Raw genomic sequence first — 22,894 nt, 5'->3', positions numbered from 1 at the left:
TTTAAAGAAGGAATCTCTTGAAATAGCCTAGGTTGATGGTGCATCCCAGAACTTAGGGATTGAGGCAGGAGAATGTTGAGTTTAAAGCTGACATGGATTACATAGGGAGATCCTGTATCAAAGCAGTAAAATCGTAAAATGTTTCCTGTCTCATATGCACTAAGACCACTTTATTGTTTTATATATATATATATATACATATATATATATATGTTTATTGTTATATACATATACATTTTAACTCTTTTAACTATATAATAAGTACTAAAGACCACTTTATTGTTGGATAAATGGCATATATATATACATTTTAAATTTATATCTTTGTATAATATGCACTAAATACCACTTTACTGTTGAATATGATATATGCATCTTAATTCATTTAACTCTGTATAATATGCACTAACAACCTTTATTGTTGGATGTATGACATACACTTACACACTTAGTTCTTTTATCTCATAGGTTGCTTGGAAGTGGTTTTAGTGAGAATGTGCCGTGCCTTCAACCCATTAAACAACACTGTTCTGTTTGAAGGAAAATATGGAGGAATGCAAATGTTCAAAGCCTTAGGTAAGTTTCCCTTGGATGACAACGCGATTGTACTGTCATTAGGTTCTATATATTTAGATCGAAACAGCAAATGACATGCCTTGATTCTTTGGAAGAAGCTAGAATCTCATTATTTAATTGGCAATTGACCAGGCGAGTGTCCAATCTTCCATTTAACTCTCCAGTTCCTGTAATGACAGTTCCTAATGAGGAAAGAAGGAGAAAATCATGAACGCTATTAAAACTGAAACAACTATGGCCTTGTGGAAATAAACAGAGTCTGATGCTATATGAACTAGGTTCAGTCTAGATCACTCTTTGTATGGCCACCATGTTTCTAGCTGCTGCTTTACTGCTCTGCAGAGCACACTGGGTAGACCACTGGTGGTCTATAGAAGTGACCTGTCAGTTTCTTAAGTAAATTCATAATCATTGGTCAAGATAAAGAGCAAATCACTATGTATCTGCCTGTGAACTTGTGAGTTTCTGGGAGCACAGAAGAGTTGGTACTGACCTGGTCGGAGTGGCCCCTAGACCGTTCTTGGGAGACACAAAAGAAGGATCAGTCTTTGGAGGTTCTGAGTATCCTCACATCCAACTGTCAGGATGAGCCACGGATGAGAACGTTAGCAAAGATGGGCTGGTGCCAGGAAAGGTCTGAACAAACGATAGGGCCACTTGTTCCATAGCTGCCCATGGACACCAAAGAAGCCACTGCCCTTTCACCCCCTGTGCTGTTAGCTGATATGGCAGCCAACAAGAAGCCCAATGGGCTGGCAAGATTCCCCTTCTGCAGCTGATATGTATCCATGGCCTTCTCCAGGCTAGATTTTCAAGAAAGGAGGAAAAGCCTTCTTGGCAAGCAGCTACAGGATATTTCCAACTTCATCAAATAAACATTTACAGAGATCAGTGCAGAGATACAATGCTATTTTGCCAAAATTCACAATGACTAAGAAGCTGACCTGTGAGCCATTTAATTAGACAATGAAAAATCGGTTTAATTTAGGGGGGATGGGGAGGGTGGAGCACAAATTTAAAGAAGCTCATTAGCACTGTGTAAGAAGTCTCAGTTTGAAACCCCTGGATACCTCATGCTGCCAGGTCCCGGTGCCACTTCTACGACATTCCCTGAGCCCCAACGTAGAATGCTCTAGGTTTTCTGTGAAAGCAGTGAAAGTCTAAAGGATTCCCAAATCGCTTAAATTTTTTTTTCTTCCTTTTCTTATCGAGCTTATAATTATTTCATTTTTTTCCTCTTCCCTTTCTTCCATCAAAACACTTCCATATGCCCCTCCTTGTTCTCTTTCATATTTATAGCGTTTTTCATTAATTGTTATTACAAGTATATCTGTATAACTGCATATATAAATGTTTCTAAATATAACCTGCTCCATCAGTATAATGTCACTTGTATGTCTGTTTTCAGGGCTGACCGTTTGGTGTACCAGTTCCTTCGGAAGACTATTTTTCCCACTCTCAGAATCCCTTAATTGTCTATAGCTCTTTGTGTAGGGTTGAAGTGTCTTGGTTTTTCCCTCATCCACTTCGACATATCTATTATTGTCTTTATTCAGCTCGTGTCTAGACAGTCATGTTGGTGAGACTTTATAAATGTGAGATAAAGTCTTACCGTGTCCCCAGACTGACTTCAAACTTGCAATCCTCCTGTCTCATCCTCCTGAGTGCTGGCATCCTACACATGTGACCCCCAAATCCAGCTTACTTGCAATTTTTAGGTAGAAATATTTTCAGATTTGTAGGACTCAGGTTATGTGTTCCCAGCTGAGGTTACGCAGAATCCATGCTAGCCAGCATTTTACCCCATCATCGCTAAGATTATCCTCAGTTACCTGACAAAGACATGGCCCATTTTCTTCATTCTACACTAAATATCAAATCACTTCATGGGACAGGGTAGGTAAAATGTCCAGTCTAGGTTTCTAATATGCAAACCCCTGAGTACTTACTTGATAATGAGGCATTTCGAGCTGTGCGCCACTCCAAATTCAAGTACTTCTGTTTAAGATTTCTTCTTCCTTTTAGGTTCTGATGACCTAGTGAATGAAGCATTTGACTTTGCGAAGAATCTGTGTTCCTTGCAGCTGACCGAGGAAGAGATTGCTCTGTTCTCCTCTGCTGTTCTGATATCCCCAGGTAGGAAGGCGCCGGTCCCCTGTCTTCTTTTCAAACCTGCTTCACTATCTTTAACATCAATTGCACCTTCCCAAGCCAAAGCGTTCAAGAAATAACTTTAAAGGGACTGTATTTTCACTAGCAATTGTTTGATATTTTTGGACAATGCAAAGGCAAGTAGCTTCACATTTATTAATGGCCAATTTTCCTCCTAACACAAGAATGTCACATGTGGCAGGGATCAACAAGGTCCAGGTAAGCAAAATTATTCCTTGACAAATAATAAAAAAATGAATAATAGCTTAACTGAGCAACTGAGTTCTATTTTGGGTTTAAGAATAAAGAAAATAATTTTTAATGTAGAGTCTAATAGAGTGAAACTTGCAGAAAATGCCTAAAAGAAAGACCAAGTATAGGAACTTTAATTACCTTTAAAAAAAAGCTTTTCTACCCATGATGCATTTCAATCGTCTGTTGAGACAGATGAATTGCCTCTATCCTTAGCAGTATTGTGCTTCCAAGAGGAAGGCTAGCTGTGGAGGGGGGCTAGCCTAATGAGGAGGAAGAATCTCAGACATGACTTTATGCCATCATGGATCTGTGTGACTCCAAGGCTGTGCAATTCCCTCACTGATAAAATAAGACAATAGACCCTGGAGCGGGGCAGGGCTAGCACACCTCTAGCTCTAAAACGCGGCAAATTACTAAACTGTTTTCCAAAGCTAAAATGTGACATTTATGAATGAACTAAAAGTGTAGCAAAGGGCACACTTTATAAAGTGTATGGCCAGCTTGAAGTGTAACAATAAATAGCTTAATAATATATTATTATAACAATATAACAAAAATAATGTGAGCATAAATATGTGTTTCCTCTTTGACCAGTCACTCAAGCAGCTGCCTGTTACAGATGTAGCATAACTGCTCATTGTCAGCTCTCTTGAATGAAGAATGCACCCCTTTCCACTTTTAAGATTAATTCCTTCTGTAATCCATTTCTTTCCAAGATCCATCTCTTTACTACCCTCACGTTTCTCAGTAATGTTGGAAGAAATGGTTTTGACATAGTTTTAATTCTGTTGTATCTTTGACATGTCACCATAGCTAATGTCACAAATAGGTACCTCTGTACCTTCTTTTTTTTTTTTTCGGAGCTGGGGACCGAACCCAGGGCCTTGTGCTTCCTAGGCAAGTGCTCTACCACTGAGCTAAATCCCCAACCCCCCTCTGTACCTTCTTAATGAGAAGGCTGTCCTAAGCACAATCTGATCACTGATAGTCCAATCAAGTCTTTTTGTTTGTGGTTTTTATTTGACCCTTTTCATCAAAACAGAAAGGCCCAGAAGCACAGACACAGATAGGAAAGGTGTCCAAAGCCCTTTTTTAACAGCAGTTACAGACCAAATAATGCCCTCCTGTGTGCTCATGGCATTTAATTCTCTCCCCTGACCTCTGCTTCATGGAAGAAGGGTTCAGTGGAAGCAGAAGACAGATGGAAAAGCCTTACAAAGGCTCCCTTTCCTCTTGGAGCATGTTTGTGAAAATCAGTAAAATCCTAGCAGCGAATGCTGAAGTCATGCCATTTTCAGCTTGAAAAAGTTATAGAAATGGCCATCTCATAAAGCGAGGCTGTTCTCCCTAAGTTAAAATTCAACTGAACTGTTTGGGTTCTTTAAAAAAAATCCTGATGCTGCCCTCATTCTCTGAAGAGTTTGGGAGCATTCTCTTGTCTTACTCTCCACCTAGTGGGAAGGCTCTCAACCCTGGTAGGCCATCCATACCTCAAAGCTTCACAGTATCAAGTACCCTGTTTGTGTCATCCTGGCATTGTGTGATGCTTAGAAGAGACGGAAGATAGATCTGTGTCCTCTCAAGTCAGACCCCACTTTTCCCCAGACTTTTGACTTAAGAGCTACTGTCTCTTTACTTCCAAATAGCATAGGGAAAGGAAAGGAAGCTTAATTTATTCTGATTGACAATTGTCACTGAAGTCCTTTGTGCTCACTTACGTAAGGATTTGCTTAACTCTTGGCTTGACTTGTCCTTGCCTTGTCTAGGATTACGGAGTCAAGTTTCTCACCTGACCTGAACTATGTTCAGGAGGATCATGGCCAAGTGCTTTTCCATGAGTATTTGTTCAGCCTTTGGAGACTCCACGGTCTCTTAACCAAACTGGGGAAACGATACTAGACCACATTTTGTCACCATGGTGTAAGAATTTTCTAATCAGAAAAAAGGAAAGGAATGGAGAGAGAGAGAGAGAGAGAGAGAGAGAGAGAGAGAGAGAGAGAGAGAGCACGCATTAGGAAGAGGGAAGTATACAGGAGTAAGGAAAGGAGAGGGGATAGCCTATCACTTAATTCAATACAGAAAAATTGGACTCAGACGTTTCTGAAATTGATGTGTGTGCTCCACAAATTATAGCATGACATCTCTTTATACCTGATGAAAGAATAACTCAAGCTAAGGAAGGGGACCGTAATTACTAACAGTAGTCCAATATGGTTTCAAAACTATTTCTTCTTTGCAAGAAAATCTAAACATCTGTCTGGAGGTAGGAGGAGACATTGAAACAGTCACCAACACTAGGCAAAGGAGTTTCTTTGAAACAAATGGCTTTCCTGTGTCATTACATCATGTGTATCTTGCTTCACCTCAATATTTATAAGATATTCATATTTCATATAAATAATTGCATATGTGATTTGAGCTGGCTCCAAAACTCACTGTTCATATATGTAGGTAAATGAGGCAAAGTTTATGCGCCCTCTCCTTATTCTTTGGCTTTTTCCCTTGTCAGACCGAGCCTGGCTGTTAGAACCAAGAAAAGTCCAGAAGCTTCAGGAAAAAATTTATTTTGCACTTCAACATGTGATTCAGAAGAATCACCTGGATGATGAGACCCTGGCAAAGGTAAGTCTTCAGGTCACAGACCCAAAGGAGCCCTACATGAACAAGGGGAATTTCTCAGCAGCATAGGCTGTGTAAATGTAAACACATGCTTTTTCAAAGGAAGATTGGTAAATTTTGAGACATTGAGAAAAGAATTGCTTTGTTTGAGGAGTTGTTTTGAGTTTAGTTGGTTGGTTGGTTGGTTGGTTGGTTGGTTGGTTGGTTGGTTGGTAGACAGGGCCTGGTCATGTCCCACAGGCTGACCTTAAACTCATGATGCTCCACACGTCTCACTTCAGCTTACCTTAATAACGAGATTACAGGTGTGTGCCATCATGCCTGACTTGGAAGGATTACTTTCCTGAAGAAGGACCATACTGACAGATAAGTGAGCAAGGCACAGAGAAACAAAGCAAAAGACCCATGGGTATATCAATGTCCTCAGAGGAACAGTCACCTGAAGTAGGGTGACATGTCTTCAACTTCAAATTCATCTGCAAGCAAGAAGGCTGCAGCACTGTAAAGTTAGGTTTGGGCCAAATTTAAGAACTCAAAATTAGAAAGGAGCATCGAATGCTGGGTTTGACTCTCTGAATACAGGAGTGGACTGCCAGGTGAAGTAGCTTGCCATTGTCAGGTTCTGCTAGAGGCTGGTTACCTCTCAGATGTGTCTTAACAGTCATACTCACAATGAAAGGTTAGCCGGATGACCTCATAATTTCCCTTCCACTCTGATCTCTTTGTATAGGTCTTTCCCTGGGGTTATTTCAACATGTGAACATACCAGAGGTGAATGCTTGCAACATGACACTCGTTTTCTTGGTTTAGCTTAATTAAGAATGATGAATTTTAAGGTAATGTTGTGTGACAACTTTTCCTGGGGAAATGCAACACTCAATTTAGAACGAAAACCCACACCAGACCATCCATACTACCAGAGTCCAACTTGTTGAACACAGAGTTTTATTGAGATTATTTACAGGAATATGGGAAAGAGGTTACTTACAGAAGAAAGAAAGGATTCAAAGACATCTTCATCACCAAGGCTCACTCCAGCTTGGGTGATAGATCACAAAAGCTGTGAAGCTGGAACACACTGTGCATCCTGCTCACAGGGTGGAGGGTGGTCTTTCTAAGCAACTCTGTTCTAAACCTCCTCCAGGCAGCTCTACAGGTTTCTGCTTTTCCCAGGCTGCTGATCTGGTATCAGAGTTTTCTTTGCAGCTTATAGCTCTTCCAGTCTCAAAATGACTCCTATTATTGCTTACTTTGGCAGGGCTAGACCTAGGGAATCTGGTTAGTTTCAGGGACTTCCTGAAGTTATTGAGTTGCTTACCTCCCTGTTTAAGGAATGTCCCTTCAGGATGGAATGTTTCAATTTGAGAAGAAACTGTTACACAGCAGATTAGTATAGAGAAAAGTTGTTTACCAAAGTAAAGTGATCATAGAAAGAAGAAATGTAATTATCGGTGATTGATATTCAACATTATTTTACATATTAAACTGATTTCTCAAGTACTAAAATTTTTAGAGGAAAAACATTATTTTAACATATCTCTGGTTTCTTAAGAGCCAAAATCTTTAGAAGGTAAGAAACTGGGAAATTCAACTTATTCTTGGTTAAAGATAATAGGAATCCTACTCTTTATATTTTTATCATTAAGGCTTCCCACTCTGCTCTTGGAGTTCTTTATTTTAAAAATGGGGGAGGTAAAGACTATTTGGAGACATCATCAGATTTTACTTTGCACATACTGAGAACTGCTATAAAAAAAAACTCCATGAGTTAAATATGCTGCTTCATTATGATAAAGTTTGTTAAAATTAACACATAACCAGGAAGAACATTTCCACACCATTTTACAGTGATAGTTTCCTTTGATAGAACTTCCCCAAGGGCACGACACTTGCTCTCTGTGCCTCAGTTTTCAACCACTCAAGAGTAAAGCTTGAACCAATGGTTAGCCTCTCTGGACAGAAAAGTTACTAATATTAATATCTACATATAAGTCTATAATTCCTTATTAACTCCTAGGTATAAGTATATCCAGTAAATCAGTAAAGTGGGTGTTTCCTTTTGCTCTTGGTACATCATTCATGGTACATCATACTAGGTTTCATATATTTTCATACAAATATATAATGTACTTTGACCATGTCCCCTCTACCCCTTTTCTCTTCTCTCAAGAATTTTTTCTTGCTTGTCTTTTGGATCTCTCAAAATTTTGGTCTCCACGTTAACCTTGCAAATCTATGGTCTTAAAACAGAATTAAACAAAAATTTTGCTATTCTGCTTTAGGAAGTTGTCTGTTTGCCCCAAAACCATGTTTCTAACACCTATACAACAATGGTGGAAATTTCATGTTTCCAAACAGATGTGGTATAAGATTAAGCTTACGACTCCTCTTGGGAGGTTAAATGTTTGAGGTTGTATGTTTATTCTTGTTTCTACATCCTGTCCTCTAGGTCATGACTTAAACTACTTAAGATTTTATTTAAAAAAAAGACAGAAATTGACAAATTTAATGTATTTGATTATAAGAAAACAATTACAACATTGATTCTATGGATTAGCTTAAACCTTGCTTTTTTTGGTTTAGAAAGATAAAAAATGCACAATTCTATTCTTTTTAACAACAACAAAAAATATTTTTAGAAGATTGGATCCAGGGAAAACTCTAGTCAAGAATTATTTCTTGGGGGGTTGGGGATTTAGCTCAGCGGTAGAGCGCTTGCCTAGGAAGCGCAAGGCCCTGGGTTCGGTCCCCAGCTCCGGAAAAAAAAAAAAAAAAGAATTATTTCTTGGGAACCATTCCCTGGAGCCAGATCATGACGCATAACCAGAGTTCATATGTTGATGCTAGGTTCTTGTTTAGACTGTTCTGTATAATAGCCATCATATTAATGAGATATTGTACCAATATAGAAAGACAAAACCACAGTGGAGAATAGATTCCCATTTGTCTCCAGTAAATTTAGATACAAAACTTCATTTGTCTGAGTTTCAGATCCATTGTCAAGCGCTAGGGGGCAGGAGTGAATCCCCCTAGTCCCTTTTGGAGACATGGGTACTATCTGTCTTTGGGACAGTGTATGAGTCAGCTTACTGTCACTATGATAAAAGCTCTGACACTAACAACTTCTACGAAGGAGTAATTTGTTAGAGCTCCTGGTTGTAGAGGTTTCAGGCCCTGGTCACTTGACTATAAATTTGTGGCCTCTGGAGAGACAGAATGCCGTACCAGGAGCATACAGTGGAATGAACGTGTTATGTCATGGGGGCCAGATGCAAAGAACAAGTCAAGAAGAGAGAACACTCTCAATGTCCTTCAGAATGCCATGTCCCCAGTCACCTAATTTCCTTATTTTATGCACCATTTGCTGAAGATCTCACTACCTCCCAACAGCATCACTGGCAGCTTGTGCACAAGCATTTAGCATATGCACCTTTGCAGATCATTGACGATCCAAGGAAAACCAGCACCCACCAACAGAACTCTTCCAAAGGAATACTTTTCACTAAGTTTAAAACCACTCCACCCACTGTAGACTCTTCCTATCTTTATAAAAAGTTTCCTTATTATGTCCTGGTCCCCTCTAAATAACAAGAGCCATTCTCAACATTTATTCTTTATGAAACCCATGGAAAAGATCTAAAGCTATTTCTAAGAACAAGCATACAAACCTAAAATGATGTGTTCTAGGGCACAGACTTAGGTTAAATATGGAATCAGTCAGCCTCTGTTATAATAATTTTTTTAAAAAAAAATGTTTCTACCAGTTGCCTGGTTGACCCTGAATAGGTATAAACAATAACAAGATAAAGACATAGGATCCATACAGTTGTTGAGCTTCCTCCTCAAAGAATGGACTTCAACCCACCTTCAACCTTGAAATTAAAGTTTAGGTGGCAATAGTTTAGTAAAGGCTGGAAAATTTAGGTGTCTGTACCCACTAATTAGGAATCTTCGGTGTCTAGTAATCGTTTTTTTCCATTTAGAAAGATATTAAAGGCAAAAAATGGTAGTGAGTAGATTTTCCTCCCCTCATAAGCATATTAATACATACCATATTTTAGATAAACTATCCCAGCCATAAGATATGTTAGATGAGAACCCCAAACAGGCTTCAAACTCCCAGTATAACAGGACTGAAAGGGTAAGCAATGTCTTGGACACTTAGAGTGAGATAATTTATAAGTATTCCATCTAGTTTATAAAAGGAAGTATGTAAACTATTGTTTTATTGGGATAGGATTGGTGTTGGCAGAAGGAATTTTACTTCAGTAGGGTAATGTCTGTATAATAAACAATATGTCTGCGATCATCACTGAAGTGTGGAAACGTTTCACAAGACGGAAGTGGATGGTGGGAAAGTGGAGAATGGACATTGTAGAGGTAGGAAAGTAAAGGGCTTATTCAACTATAAATAATAGTTAGATTGGGCAGGATCCTGAATTTGAGAAGACAGGAAATGAGATAACACTGGTCACTTTCATGAAAACTCATGAAAAAATAAATAGAGATATATATATTTAAGCCCCATATGACTAGAGGAGGCAGCCCATCTGTTTCTTGGCTTCACTTCTCTTGTCTGGGAAACGAGTAGGCTGGACTGCCTGGTCTTTAAGATCCCTTCAGTATAACATCCTTTGATGTCCCAAAGAAAAAAACAAAGGTTCTTCCAGACATCCTCTTTGCCCTCCACTGCTCAGTCCTCTGTGGTTATTTTAAGGACACGTTAGATGTTTTTCATTGTCAAGATGAAGAGAAAAGGTTGATTTTTGCCACAACTCGCAGACTCGAACTTATACTGTGTACCATAACTAGATTGTTTGAAGTGATCTTTTAAACCAAAGCATACAGCACACAGTGTTGATGCTGTGTGTGTCCAAGAGTCAGCCTCTCTATCAGCTTTCCAGGCCAGGTTCTGGTCCTGATGTAGCAAGACCTGACCCGACTCATTAGAGCTTGCTCCCTAGGAGAAGATCTATGAGATTCAGGGTCCAGGGGAAGACTATGGCTGACACAGAGCAGAAGGAAGGAGATCAGTAGTAAATATCTGAACTGTGAAGACGGCTGTCCTTTCAGGCCTCTGACATGTCACCCTTCTCTATAAGTCACTAAATGTCTTCCCTTCTTATTGCTCTGACCACAGAGCAGAGGCAGAGAAGAAAGGGGGGCCAGTCCAAGGTAGATCATGCTGTGACACTATACTCACAGTCAAGGACAAAGCTCAGAACTGGATGTCTTACTCAGTCTTGTCCTCAAGTCCATTTCTCACTTTTCCCCTCATGAAGTCTCTGGGTCTGGCCCACAGCTGGAGGCACGTCTGACATAGGTCTTCACCAATTCAGTCTCTCCTCTGTGCCTCCTGGGTCATTAAAGTCACCTGATATCCTTTGTTACACATTTATTTTTTCCAAGCAATTCTCCAAGTAGAAATGCCTTTGTTCTCATCCTAAGTTGTAATGAGAAGTACAAGAATTATCGAATGCTCTGTTTCTATTGGACATTGCTGATTTAGACTGTGAAGTTCATGTCTTCTGTCCAGGCAAGACACAACCTGTCATTTCCTTCTCTTTGTCTGAGCATAACCTCTTACCTAAGTGAGAGAGATGAGCATGACTTTCCCCTCCCAGGTGAAACACTAGAGTATGAAGCCCTAACTTTTGCAGGAAGCGATGCCTCCCCTATTCACACGACATCATAGCCACAGCCTTCCACTGCAGAAAACAATTCTCACATAGAAAGAGTGTTCCTAAGTCATTGTGGCTTAACTTACATCACAAATCTTTACTATAGATCAAATGTGGAATGTATGTGTAAATGAGGTGTAACGTCACGTGAAATGCAGCACAGAAAAAGTATTGCTCAGATTATAATGAGAAGCAACGAAGATAGAAATTACATGAGCTGTCAACACAATGAACAATTCAGAGTAGCTGAGAACCTACTGGGTGCAACACTGTACTGATAGACCCAGATAGGCTGACTGAGGTTTTAAAGTTATTATCTCATTATCTTACTTTACAAAAGCATAACTAGAAAACTCAATCAAAACCTCACCCAAAATGAAGCAGTGTGTGAGCGAGAGAGTTAGAATTTAAACCTAAGCCACTATCAGCACCTAAACAATTAATTTGTGGGTACCCATTCCTAAGTGATTAATAAACTCAGAGGCACCCCACTCCCCCGTAGGCTTCTACCTTCCCAAGAATCCTTCACTAGACTGAGCTTAGGAAAACAATAGGCTCACTAACTTCTTAATCCCTTTTGTCTATTTCTAGCATGAGTAAGAAAACTGTCTCTTGAACATAAGAACCAAAGTTCCTGAGGAGAAGCTTTAAAAATGGAAGATTCAACCCTATTTTACATGCTAGCATTTGAAAGGTTACTTGCATCATCCCTGGCTACTCTCACCTAAGTGCTGATGTAATTTCCCATGAGGACCAGGCATCAGCAGCCCCACTGTGAAATGAAACTAGAAGAAACAACTGTTCAGCCCATGGTGTCCATTCAGTAAACACGGAAGGAACCAGGGAAACTAGAAAGCCATCCACGCTGTTTTGTCTTGTGTCCTCCATGGGGTCAGAAATAGTCACTACTCTGGTTAGTAATGGAAGGTTGGGGCCACATGTGCATATCCCTTCACACGTGTATGATTTTAGTGTGGTCTGAGGGTGCTCTGAGAATTCCTTCTTGGGTAACTAGAGGATAGGGGTCAATTTCATCTGAAATAAGCAGTCAGGCCTATCAAAAATATAAGATTGTCCTGCTCAGATGGTGTGGGTTGGGTCCTCAATCTCACTATTCTCTGCTCTATTTGAGTAGGAATTTGTCCTGTAATTTTAAATGTTTGTATTGTGTTTTACAAATTCCTTATATTGCCTAGTGAGTATCACAATATAACATGCCTTTGTAACCTCATCTGGGGCATCCCCAAAGCTCCCCTTAGGCATCTACACACCTGTAAATACCTAGTAGAATAATGCAAGAACAGGCAGGATTATATAAAATGCCTTAACAGAGTCTCCAAATTTTAAATTTCAAATCTAAATTCACTGAAGACAACTCTCTCCTGGGATGGTTTGCCATTTCCACCTGCATTAGTTATGAATACAGGAACCAGAAGAACATGGGGAAACAGTGCATGACAGTTTCTTCCAGGAACTCCAAGAGACCAGATTGTGTTCGTCTGTTTAGCTGCTTACAATGGCCCAGCACGCACTGTAAGACCAATATCACAAAATTTCAAGCACTGCCCATCAGGTTAAGCATATTTAAAACAGGAGAGAGTTAGTATATTACCCTTCACACCTCAACTTGCAAGATGATGTCTTCAATGGGGTTCTTTAGTTAATAACATGAGTCAAATTTAACTGAGCTAAAAAAATTAAATAAATAAATGAGATTAGACAGTATAAAAGTATGATCAAGTCTAAGGTTTAAAGGAAACATACTGGAATTGGGAAGTCTTAAGATTTTTCACCTTACATTTATCCATCTTGTGGTATCTAGTTAATTTCTCTCTGTGGTTCTCTCTTTCTCTCTCTCCCTCTCTCTCTCTCTCTCTCTCTCTCTCTCTCTCTCTCTCCATATATATATATATATATATATATATATATATATATATATATCCTTCTAAGCCCCTCTGTCTCTATGTCTCTCTTTCTCTCTGTGTCTCTCTGTCTCTCTGTATATATCTCTGTGTCTCTGCCTCTCTCTCTCTCTCTCTCTCTCTCTCTCTCTCTCTCTCTCTCTCCCCCTTTCATCTCTCCACCTCTCCCTCTCTCTGAATATCAATGTTCTCTGCTTCCTGGTCCTCATGGGGATATATAACCACCACGTAGCTCTTTACGTTTCCTGGAGTCTTGGCTACATTTAGACAGTACCTTGAGGCTCTCAGTCTGATTCCAAATCCCAGGCCCAGCTGAAACAAATGCCCACTTCTACTGTCACCATCAATGGCCATGTAGAAACAACATGTGCCACAAAATGGATGTCAAGAGTAGGCAGAGGGGGGGCTGGGGATTTAGCTCAGTGGTAGAGTGCTTACCTAGGAAGCGCAAGGCCCTGGGTTCGGTCCCCAGCTCCGAGAAAAAAGAACCAAAAAAAAAAAAAAAAGAGTAGGCAGAGGGGAAGATGGGAAGAGTTTATTATCTGGAAAAGAGTCTCAAGTTCAGTAGTATTTTAATCCAAAACCTGTTTGGTTATACACACGTGTGTGGGCCTGGACAGATGAGGCGGGTGTACTCAGCCTCGCCCATCTTCCACTTGGATCAAACGATTGCTGACTTTCTTTGTGGGGATGGAAAACATTCTGATGGCTTGTTTTACCTTCTGCTTTTCCCATTTCCCTAACATCCGTTGTACCGGTTTGAAAAACGTGAATTCTGTCATAAAACCACTCTCTAAAAAGAATCATAGGGTTGTTATCTCTGCTCAAATAGCAGTTTCTTCTTCTTCTAGACCCCTGTAGACATAAGCTGAAGCTTCCTGCCTATAAGAAACACTCGCCATTAAGAAAAATAAAAGAATATGAGGTGCCCTTTTATAGATCTGTCTAGTTCTGTGGTAGAGATTATTTGGATGTGAAGGAAATTCATGATAGTTTCAAATTGACTACCCCCTTCATCTCCAAGTGCTTCTTTTAAACATCCCCAGCTGTTTAAAAAGTTGTTGAACCATTAACTGACACGGAGGCTGCTCTGAGCTCCCTTTGAAATGTGGGTCCCCCAACTGTAGTACATGATATTAATGAGCAATAAGTGACAGCGTGCTGCTTTCTCCACTGGGCCCTTCTTGGCTCTGCCAAGTGCTTGCACTGTCTCCGCATGGCCTCCCGGCCTTGCCTGACTACAGAGTCATGGAGCCTTACTAGCCCTTCCATTCCCACAGCTGCTGCGATGTCTCAGCCAGCCTCCTCTGAGACAACACGGTTTAATGAAGCTCTCTGTCTTTCTCAGTGTTGTTGCTGACAGTGTCTGTTAGCTATTCAGCCAATTCTACAGGCAAATAATATAAAGTCACCTTAAATCCTGTAGAAGAGGCAAAACCAGATAGAGTCAGGCTCTACCAAGATCTGAGCTTTTAGCAGAAAAAGTCAAGGTGTCGACATTTACTTTCCAAAACCAAACATAGAGTTCCTGCCTCTAGTCAAATGAGTAACCGCCAAGGGTTTGTGCTTTTAATTTCCCATATACTCTACTCTGTTCATAGCAGAAGTAACAAAGGCCTGAAGAACCATAGCATGGGAGTCTAGTCTCTTTATTTATGAGCAACTTTATTGTCACAAGAAAACAAAAATTCAACATGATTTTACATTCCTGTTCCAATAAATGCAAATGGCTAATTCTCCCATGAAATATCATAAGTGTAGCCAGGCTCAGATTTCAGGGCTTGGCTAAAGACTATACTGGATCTCTGCTTTTGCAGAGCATGGCCTTTACCCCTTTCACTCCTTGAAAGAAGCAATATGTGGAACTGGAAGCATCACAGATGACTTTCATTGTCTATTTGACTCTCTTTGAGGGCCCTTCCAGGGTTATCTAGCTGTGCAAGAAATAGCCATCCTGAATGTGCTGGTGATGTCTTGGTTCTTTTTCTATTGCTATTATCAGACACCAGAACCTAGGCGATTTATAAAAGAAAGCATTCATTTGGGAGCATGAGTCCATGACCGTCATGCCAGTGAGTGAGTTTGGCTACAGATAGACAGTCATGGCTCTGGAGCAATAGCCAAGAGCTTATATTTATATCCAAAAGTTGGAGTCAGAGACAGGTAGGATCTGTTCGTGGCATGGGCTTTTGAAATCACAAAGCCCACACCCCCCCTCCAAAGGCCACACCTCCTAATCCTTACCAAAACAGTTTTATATCAAGTAGAAACCAAATATTCAAATATCTGAGCCTTTGGGAGCCATTCTCATTCAAGCCATCACAGGGGGCCCGCAAATATTAAGGGTCACAGGAGCTAAGGGTCTCGTCAAAATAAATCAAAGTCAGCCGCATTCTAATATTTGCCCACACACCCCACCTCTGCTTCCTGCCTGCCTTGGTAAAAATTTCCTCTGTCCTACCACTTCCTCCTGGCCATAATGATCTGATGCTTCTGAAACTGTGACCCAAAATACAAATCCTGCACATGACGTTGTTCTTTGGTATTTTGGTTGCAATGACTAGAAAGTAACTAATACAATAGCTATCATGTGTGTCGTCAGCAGACGGCAGGCCACACTATAAAACCATGTGTATTGACTCATTAAATCCTCCCAGCCTCCCTCTGAAGCAGGAAATGTTATAGTCACCATCTGTGCTGGCTAGTTTTTATGTCAACTTGACACAGACTAGAGTCATTTTGGAAGAGGGGACCTCAATTGAGAAAATGTCCCCACCATATTGGCCTGTGGGCCAGCCTGTGGAACATTTTCTCGATTGATGACTGATGTGGGTGGGCCCATCTGACAAGGAGTGGGTGGTCCTGGCCGGCGTATGAAAGCAGGCTGAGCAAGCCATGAGAATCAAACCAGGAAGCTGCACTCCTTGGCTTCTGCTTCGGTTCCTGCCTCCAGGTTTTTGTCCTGAGCTACTAATCTGACTTCCCTCAGCTGTGGACTAATAAACTATAAACTGAAGTAAACCCTTTCCTCCCCAAGTTGCTTTTGGTCATGGTGTTTTATCATAGCAATAGAAATCCTCACACAGGATGACCGATATGGAAGCTGAGGTAAGTCCAAGACTGTGTTAGAATGATTCGCAGAACTAGGATCCAAATAGAGGCAGTCTGATTCCCAAGCGCCATGTCCATAATTCTCACTGTGCTATGCCTGCATATGACCAAGAACTCCTAACTTATTCTTCATCATATAATAGACCAAGCATATGCAGCCTTCGCTCTGTACACATGAAAATGTCTTTGCCACCTTAAAGAACCGAATTGACACTCAGGAAACAGAACTGATTCAGACAGAATGCAGGATTTACTTGTCAATTTGTAAAGTTTTTAGTTTTTTTTTTTCTTTTTTTCACAAAGTCTGAGCCTCCGAGGCACTGTTTCTCACAGCCTATTCGACTGGCTCATGATATGAGTGTTCACGGGGGACGTTTACTTCAAGCATGGAATATGACGTCCCTGGGAGAGGTGCCTGGTAATCCGCACTTAGAAGGAGCACTCCAGTGATTCTTATCAAGCTAAAGATTGGCAGTCATTTCGCGGTTACATCTGGAAGTTCCAGCAGCACCTCGCAGATCATCAATTCAACGGCAGATGATTAGAGAAGGCTTTCAGAGCTCCTCCGCTTTCAATAGCTATTTCAGGGAGCACCGTAATGTGCAAGAAGTGTTTCTAAATTGTTGTCCTTTCCTTCTGCGTGAGGCAGCTGGTTAAGAAAGCTTCAATAATTTCCCAAGGGGCTCCAGTTAAGTGGACACTTATAAACTGTTTACGTATAAAAATATACAAAACACACTTTTCTACCCCAGACTCAAAGTGAGTCTCTCAGACCTCTAGTCTGATCATCTTGGTTTCTCTTTAAAGCTGAAGGTTGTGACATGCACTGTAAGAGCTGCCAGGCTCTGACTGTGCACAATCCTCCTCATCGTCAACCCCAAACCCTTGCTCCTCTACTGCCCCAATAAGTCTACTATGCCTTCAGAACTCTACACGACACAGTATCTTTGCCACAGATCCTGGGCATGTTAATTTGCCCTGCCCATGTGTGCCTGCCCAGTTCTCAATGTCCCTTCCCTCCTCAGATTTGATGTCACATGCTTAGGGAAGGCTTGTCACAAGACATTAGGACATGTGAGCAGCTACGCCTTCTCAGCTACCACCTATCACTCTCACCACAGCTTTTCTCTCTGCATTAGTCAGTGTGGTGACTTAATCCCCAATCGTCTTAGTAAATACACTACAGCCATGAGCCATAATAGTTCCGTGCACTCCAGTGTCCAGTGGAGCCTCGATATAAAGTAAACTTGCAGCTAATTGTTGCAAAGTATCTTGAATGAAGGGAATGTGGGTCGCGATGTTGAAGATAAAGTCTTAATTCTCCGTCCAAAGTCTGACACACACTACAGAAAACCCTCTACCTGTTTTCATTCCTAGACTTTCCTCAGCTGCAGAGTAGGCTAGGTCACAGAGCCAGTCACCTCAAATGTCTCTGAAGCCCCCACATCATAAAGCTGTATCTAGATCCCTTGAGTGTGTCAGCAGCTTGACTTCTAATGCAGGTTTTACATTTCTTATGTCATGGCTACAGAATAATTAGGGATTAAGAGGATTTTGAAAAAAACCACAAGGTAATTATCTATTTGCTGTTTCTCTTCAAAGCCCGAGATATATTCTTACCAGTGAGAGGGGAACATGAGGAGGCACCAGCCGAGTCATCAAATGAGTCTGCTTAACTGGGTTTTACCATCGACACTTTACAGTCCATCTTAATCAACTGTGTGAACTACTACATTTACCTTTAGCCAGAGTGTTCTCTATAGGAGAATTTATCTCAATCCTGCCAGCAATACTGTCCTATGAACATTTGCTTAAGCTTATTCGATACTAAAGGATGGTTGTAAATGGGTTTAACATCAGAAACGTTCATCTCGTAAGGCCTTTAGAGCATGCAGCAAAATGGGGATCATTTAAACTATTGTCAAACATTGTTGTTTTTTAACTCGAAGAATAATACCATAGCCTATAGGTATACATATGCACATACACATATACATATATGTTGGACGTAGATATAGCTCTGGTAGAGCACCTGCCTGGCATGCACAAGGGTCTAGTTCCCTCCTTAGCAGAAAAAGATGAAGGAGGAGGAAAATGGAGAAGTCCTAATGAAAGCCTAGTGATCCCTTGTTGTGAAATCCGTCGCTAAAGAAGTTCAAAGCCAGTGGCCTCTCTGACTTTCTTGAGTATACAGAGCCTCATTTTCTGCATCAGAGTAAAAAAAAGTTAGGGAGGTGCAGGTAGATTTAGTGAGTTCGTCTTCCAAGTATTGTGATCATCATGGGTTACTCCTCAGAGTTTTTAATTAGTGAACAAAATAATAGACCTCATCATGACACCTTCATGCATATGTAGTATGTACGTCATGCATATTCATGCCTACTCCTCCCTCTCTCCCCCCCCCCCACTCCTCATGGCTCCCATGCCTCCCACACCCCACCCATCCCATAAGCAGTCTCTTTGCCTTTGTGTCACGAGATCATAGAACTTGTTTGTACTTTCCTATTATTATCATCCTCCAAAGCTTAAAAAAAAAAGACTAATATTCATGTCCTGGAAATCTGCAGGAAATGAAGGATAATAATGCTATTAGCTAACAATTATGTTTCGTAGCTGCAGATTTCTGAACACGTTCATATCAATTACTTTCCTCAGTCCACATAACTCAGAGAGAGAGCTAGGATTAACAAGTCCATTGTACAAGTGAAAAGGCAGAGACAGACAGCCTTGAGTCACAGTGTCACACTGTCCTTGACTCTTAGGAAACAGGATTCCAGTCAGAGAACTTCCCTGCTTAGCACCCACTCACCGCCCCGGAACAAGAATGCCTCCTGTGCATATTTTATTTCAGAACAATGAACCCAGAGCCTTAACCCTCCCTGGCTTGCTTTCTCTTCCTTTTTTTTTTCCTTTAGACCATAGGATGAGGAATATATTTTTGTTTTCTTTTCAAGGGAAGCTGAAAGTGAGCCTTCTTTCTCTCTGAACACCTTTTTCCAAAGCCATTTACCTTTATGTGGGTCCCCAAAAGACACTAATTCACAAGACAGTCCACTAACGAGCTTCCCTCTTTGTCTCCCTCTGTCTCTGTGTTCTGCAGTTAATAGCCAAGATACCAACTATCACGGCAGTCTGCAACTTGCATGGGGAGAAGCTACAGGTATTTAAGCAGTCTCATCCAGACATAGTGAATACACTGTTTCCTCCATTGTACAAGGAGCTCTTTAATCCTGACTGTGCTGCGGTCTGCAAATGAAGGGGACGAGAACTCTCAGAGTCATGGAATGCATCGCCGTTAAGACAAAAGCAATGTGTTCATGGGGACTTAAGGAAAATGTCACTACTGCAACATTAGGAATGTCCTGCACTTAATAGAAATATTTTTCACCGCTACAGTTTGAAGAATGTAAATATGCACCTGAGTGGGGCTCTTCTGTTTGTTCGTTTGTTGTTTGTTTGTTTTTGAAATGATCATAAATATACAAATATAGGACACTGGGTGTTATCTTTTTTAATTTTATTCGGGTATGTTTTGGAGACAACTGTTTATAGAATTTTATTGTAGATATATACAAGAACAGAGCCGTACTTTACACGATTACTTTTCCCGTTGATTGTTCAACTATAATTTAAGAAAATTCCACTTACTAGGCTTACCTATTTCTATGTTTTTAGATAGTTGATGCATGTGGAAATTCGTAACTGTCTTGGAAAGTACTGTGCATGTATGTAATGAATATATAATATGTAAGAGTATTATATATGACTATTACGTATCCATGCACTGTGGCTTAAAAATACCATTCCTACTAGCAGTGGCAGTTCAGTCAGGCTCTCTCATGTGATTTGTTTTCTGTTAAATGTTACCTTTATGTTAGACAATCAGGGTGTTCGTTTCCAGCCAGAGTTTTCATCCATACACAACAACATGATAGGGCCTATTCAGAAGAAAGTCTGCAAAGGAATCGGAGTAACACATAACTCTTCTTTAAAAAGCTCAGTTTCTATCAATGCCTTCAAAACCCCATCAAGATGGCACATACTTGGGGAGGGGATTGAAGCCTTTTTCCTGATTTACTGACCAGAATACAAAATATTGGGTTCACCTACTTTGAATTTGGATTTCAAATTCTTAATGAAACTTGACTTTGGTGCTTATAATTTCTTCAAAACAACAAAAAAATTCAGTCTATAGATTGTGACCACCATCAATGTTTTTATAAATATTTGACCAAGAGTATAAGACAAGGTCCCTGAACTAATTTGTGTAGACATTTTCTAACCATTTTTCCCAAAGAAATGGACCATACAAAGTAAAGAAGTAATTCACTAAATTCATACCAGTGACAATTTGTTAGAAACTGTTAATAGAAAGTAGAAAACAGGTGAGAGCCTTGGGGTCTCCATTTTTTTAACTTCAAAATACTGTATTTTAAAAATACAGCAAAAAAGTTCAGATTAGAAAAAAGAAATCTTTTGTCTATGGGGGTGATATATCCCAGTGTCAAAATTCTTTCCTACACAGTTTTAAATGACATCCTCTATTGAAACTGGTTATTTTTTAGCCACTGAAAGTATTCAGTGGGACGGTAACCTATACGGGGTCTTCACCTACTCTCCTATGGAATTAAGCACCAGAAAAACAGGAGCTAAAGGCAATTTGTTCCCCCAGGTCCTGGAAAGCCTAGGCCTTTAGTGTGAACTAGTGCAAACCACACACATGCAGAAACATGCATGAACATGCATGAACATATGGGAACATGCACACAGATACACACAGAAACACACACACACACACACACACACACACACACACTTGCTTTGTAGATCTCCATCAGTAGAAACTTAAGGTTTTGGGTTGGGGGGGTTGTTTTGTTTTGTTTTTTGTTTTGTTTTGGTGGGTTTTTTTTTTTGTTTTTGTGTGTGTGTGCATTTTGTTTTGTTTTGTCCCTTATGCTCTCCCAATGTTCTTGATTGAGAGTCATCCTGAGGATGTCTCAGAACTCTGATGGCTGATCAGAACAAGTAGTGTTAGTCTTTCCTTTCAGAAAACAGGGCCTTTTCTCACCTCATGATTGATGAATTCCGAGCCATTGGGGGAAAACAAAAAAGGCTTTAAAATAATGAATCTCTTTTTCAACCACTGTTATATTCAATTAATTTAACTACATCGAACCAAATTACCTTTGGTTCTGAGAAGACAGCTGTAGACTGCTTATTATGCTGCTACAGGGACTCGGTTCTTTTTGGTGTAAATGTCACTCCTGCTAGCTCTTTGTATAAAGAATTAATTCCAAGAGTCATATTTCCTTCTAATGGAGAGATTACTTTACTGATTGCTAGGAAAACAGGGTAATGGAAAACACTCAATTAAACCAAGCCACTTCCAAATGTGATATATGTTTTATGATTGGCTCGTGATAGGCAATGCTTACTGTGTCTACTTGATGTTCCCCTTTGAGCTTTGAACTCATGTCAAACTTTGTTTTCATTGTTCTGTTGACTCAGTGTTTCCCATTGTCAGCCTGAAGATCCCACTGGGCCGTAAAGGGGATCATTTGTTGCCTTCAGTTCACCTTGGAGGATTCACATGGGCTCAACTGATGAAGTAGCTGAGAATTTTTTTCCTCCCGTGTCCCAGGGGTGGTATAGGAAAAAGATTGTTCCCCACATTTGCCTCAGGAGATACTGGTTTTGAAATCGTGTCATTTCCACTAGCCCTAGCATTTCACTGGGACAGCGTGAACCTTTTGAAGCAGAGGGACAGGAAGCAGACTTAGGAACTGAACCAGAACCAAACAGTGGTAACCAGTAACTGGCTCATCCTACTTTCCATCCAGAGGAGAGAGTGGTAGTTTGGGCTCAATTGCCAAGTTTTCCCTTTAAAGAGAACCGAGTCATGTTGTTAATGGTAAGAAAGCCTTTGAACACTGCCCTTTGAACATCTCAGTTGACTACATGAGGTTTCAGTAAAAAAAACTCTCTTTACCACACACAGTCTCAGCAAGCTGTTTCTTTTCTTGAGATCGGGCCGATGTTCAGAATGTGCTAGGATGAGGTACACACCGGAAGAAGGAACTGTGCTCTGTAGGATGACCTCAAGGATGACAATCACTGCTTGATGCAGATGTTGCACTGAATCTGCTCAGGGATGCTTCATTTAAAAAAAAAAAATGCATCGAGAAGGGGGAGGGGCAAAACAGGAAGCCGAGAACAAAACGTAAATGACATAAATTGAACACACCAGTGAGAGGCCTTCCCTGACAGGCTTCAGACAGTGGCTTAAGGTCAGAAAAATGAATGAGATTCTTTTTCTTCTTTGGACCTGCCGAAAAGTTCTACTCAAGACGTTGGTTCTCTTCTCTAAAGTGAGCAAAGAACAAGACAACCAGACTGCCCCGCTTACCTCCCAACTAATCCACGCTTCCTGTGTAAATCCTTATCAAAGGAAATGCAGGGACCTAAGGGTCAGAGGTCAGAGCTGACAGGCTGATGCACATGACAACTATGGTGCCTCTGTACTCTGTAGAAAGAAAGGCAAATCTTGAGGGAAAATGAGTGGTTTCAAATCTTGGTTGA

At 40.5% G+C, this 22,894-nt stretch overlaps 1 protein-coding gene across 1 annotated transcript in view; it reads left to right on the top strand.

Annotated features, from left to right (window-relative positions):
• The window catches only part of Rorb (RAR-related orphan receptor B), a 180,734-nt gene extending 160,802 nt beyond the window's left edge, over window positions 1-19,932 (top strand). The window contains exons 7-10 of the mRNA NM_001270958.1: window positions 469-576; window positions 2,602-2,712; window positions 5,492-5,604; window positions 19,416-19,932. Coding sequence (NP_001257887.1) covers window positions 469-576; window positions 2,602-2,712; window positions 5,492-5,604; window positions 19,416-19,571 — 488 coding nt within the window. The 3' untranslated portion in view covers window positions 19,572-19,932. The remainder of the gene's footprint in view (window positions 1-468; window positions 577-2,601; window positions 2,713-5,491; window positions 5,605-19,415) is intronic.
• The last annotated feature ends 2,962 nt before the right edge of the window (window positions 19,933-22,894 follow it).

Source organism: Rattus norvegicus, chromosome 1 (genome assembly GCF_021556685.1).
Source record: "Rattus norvegicus strain SHRSP/BbbUtx chromosome 1, alternate assembly SHRSP_T2T, whole genome shotgun sequence".
Classification (NCBI taxonomy): domain Eukaryota; kingdom Metazoa; phylum Chordata; class Mammalia; order Rodentia; family Muridae; genus Rattus; species Rattus norvegicus.
Note: the sequence above shows the minus strand (reverse complement) of the source record. Positions and strands in the feature narration are given on the sequence as shown.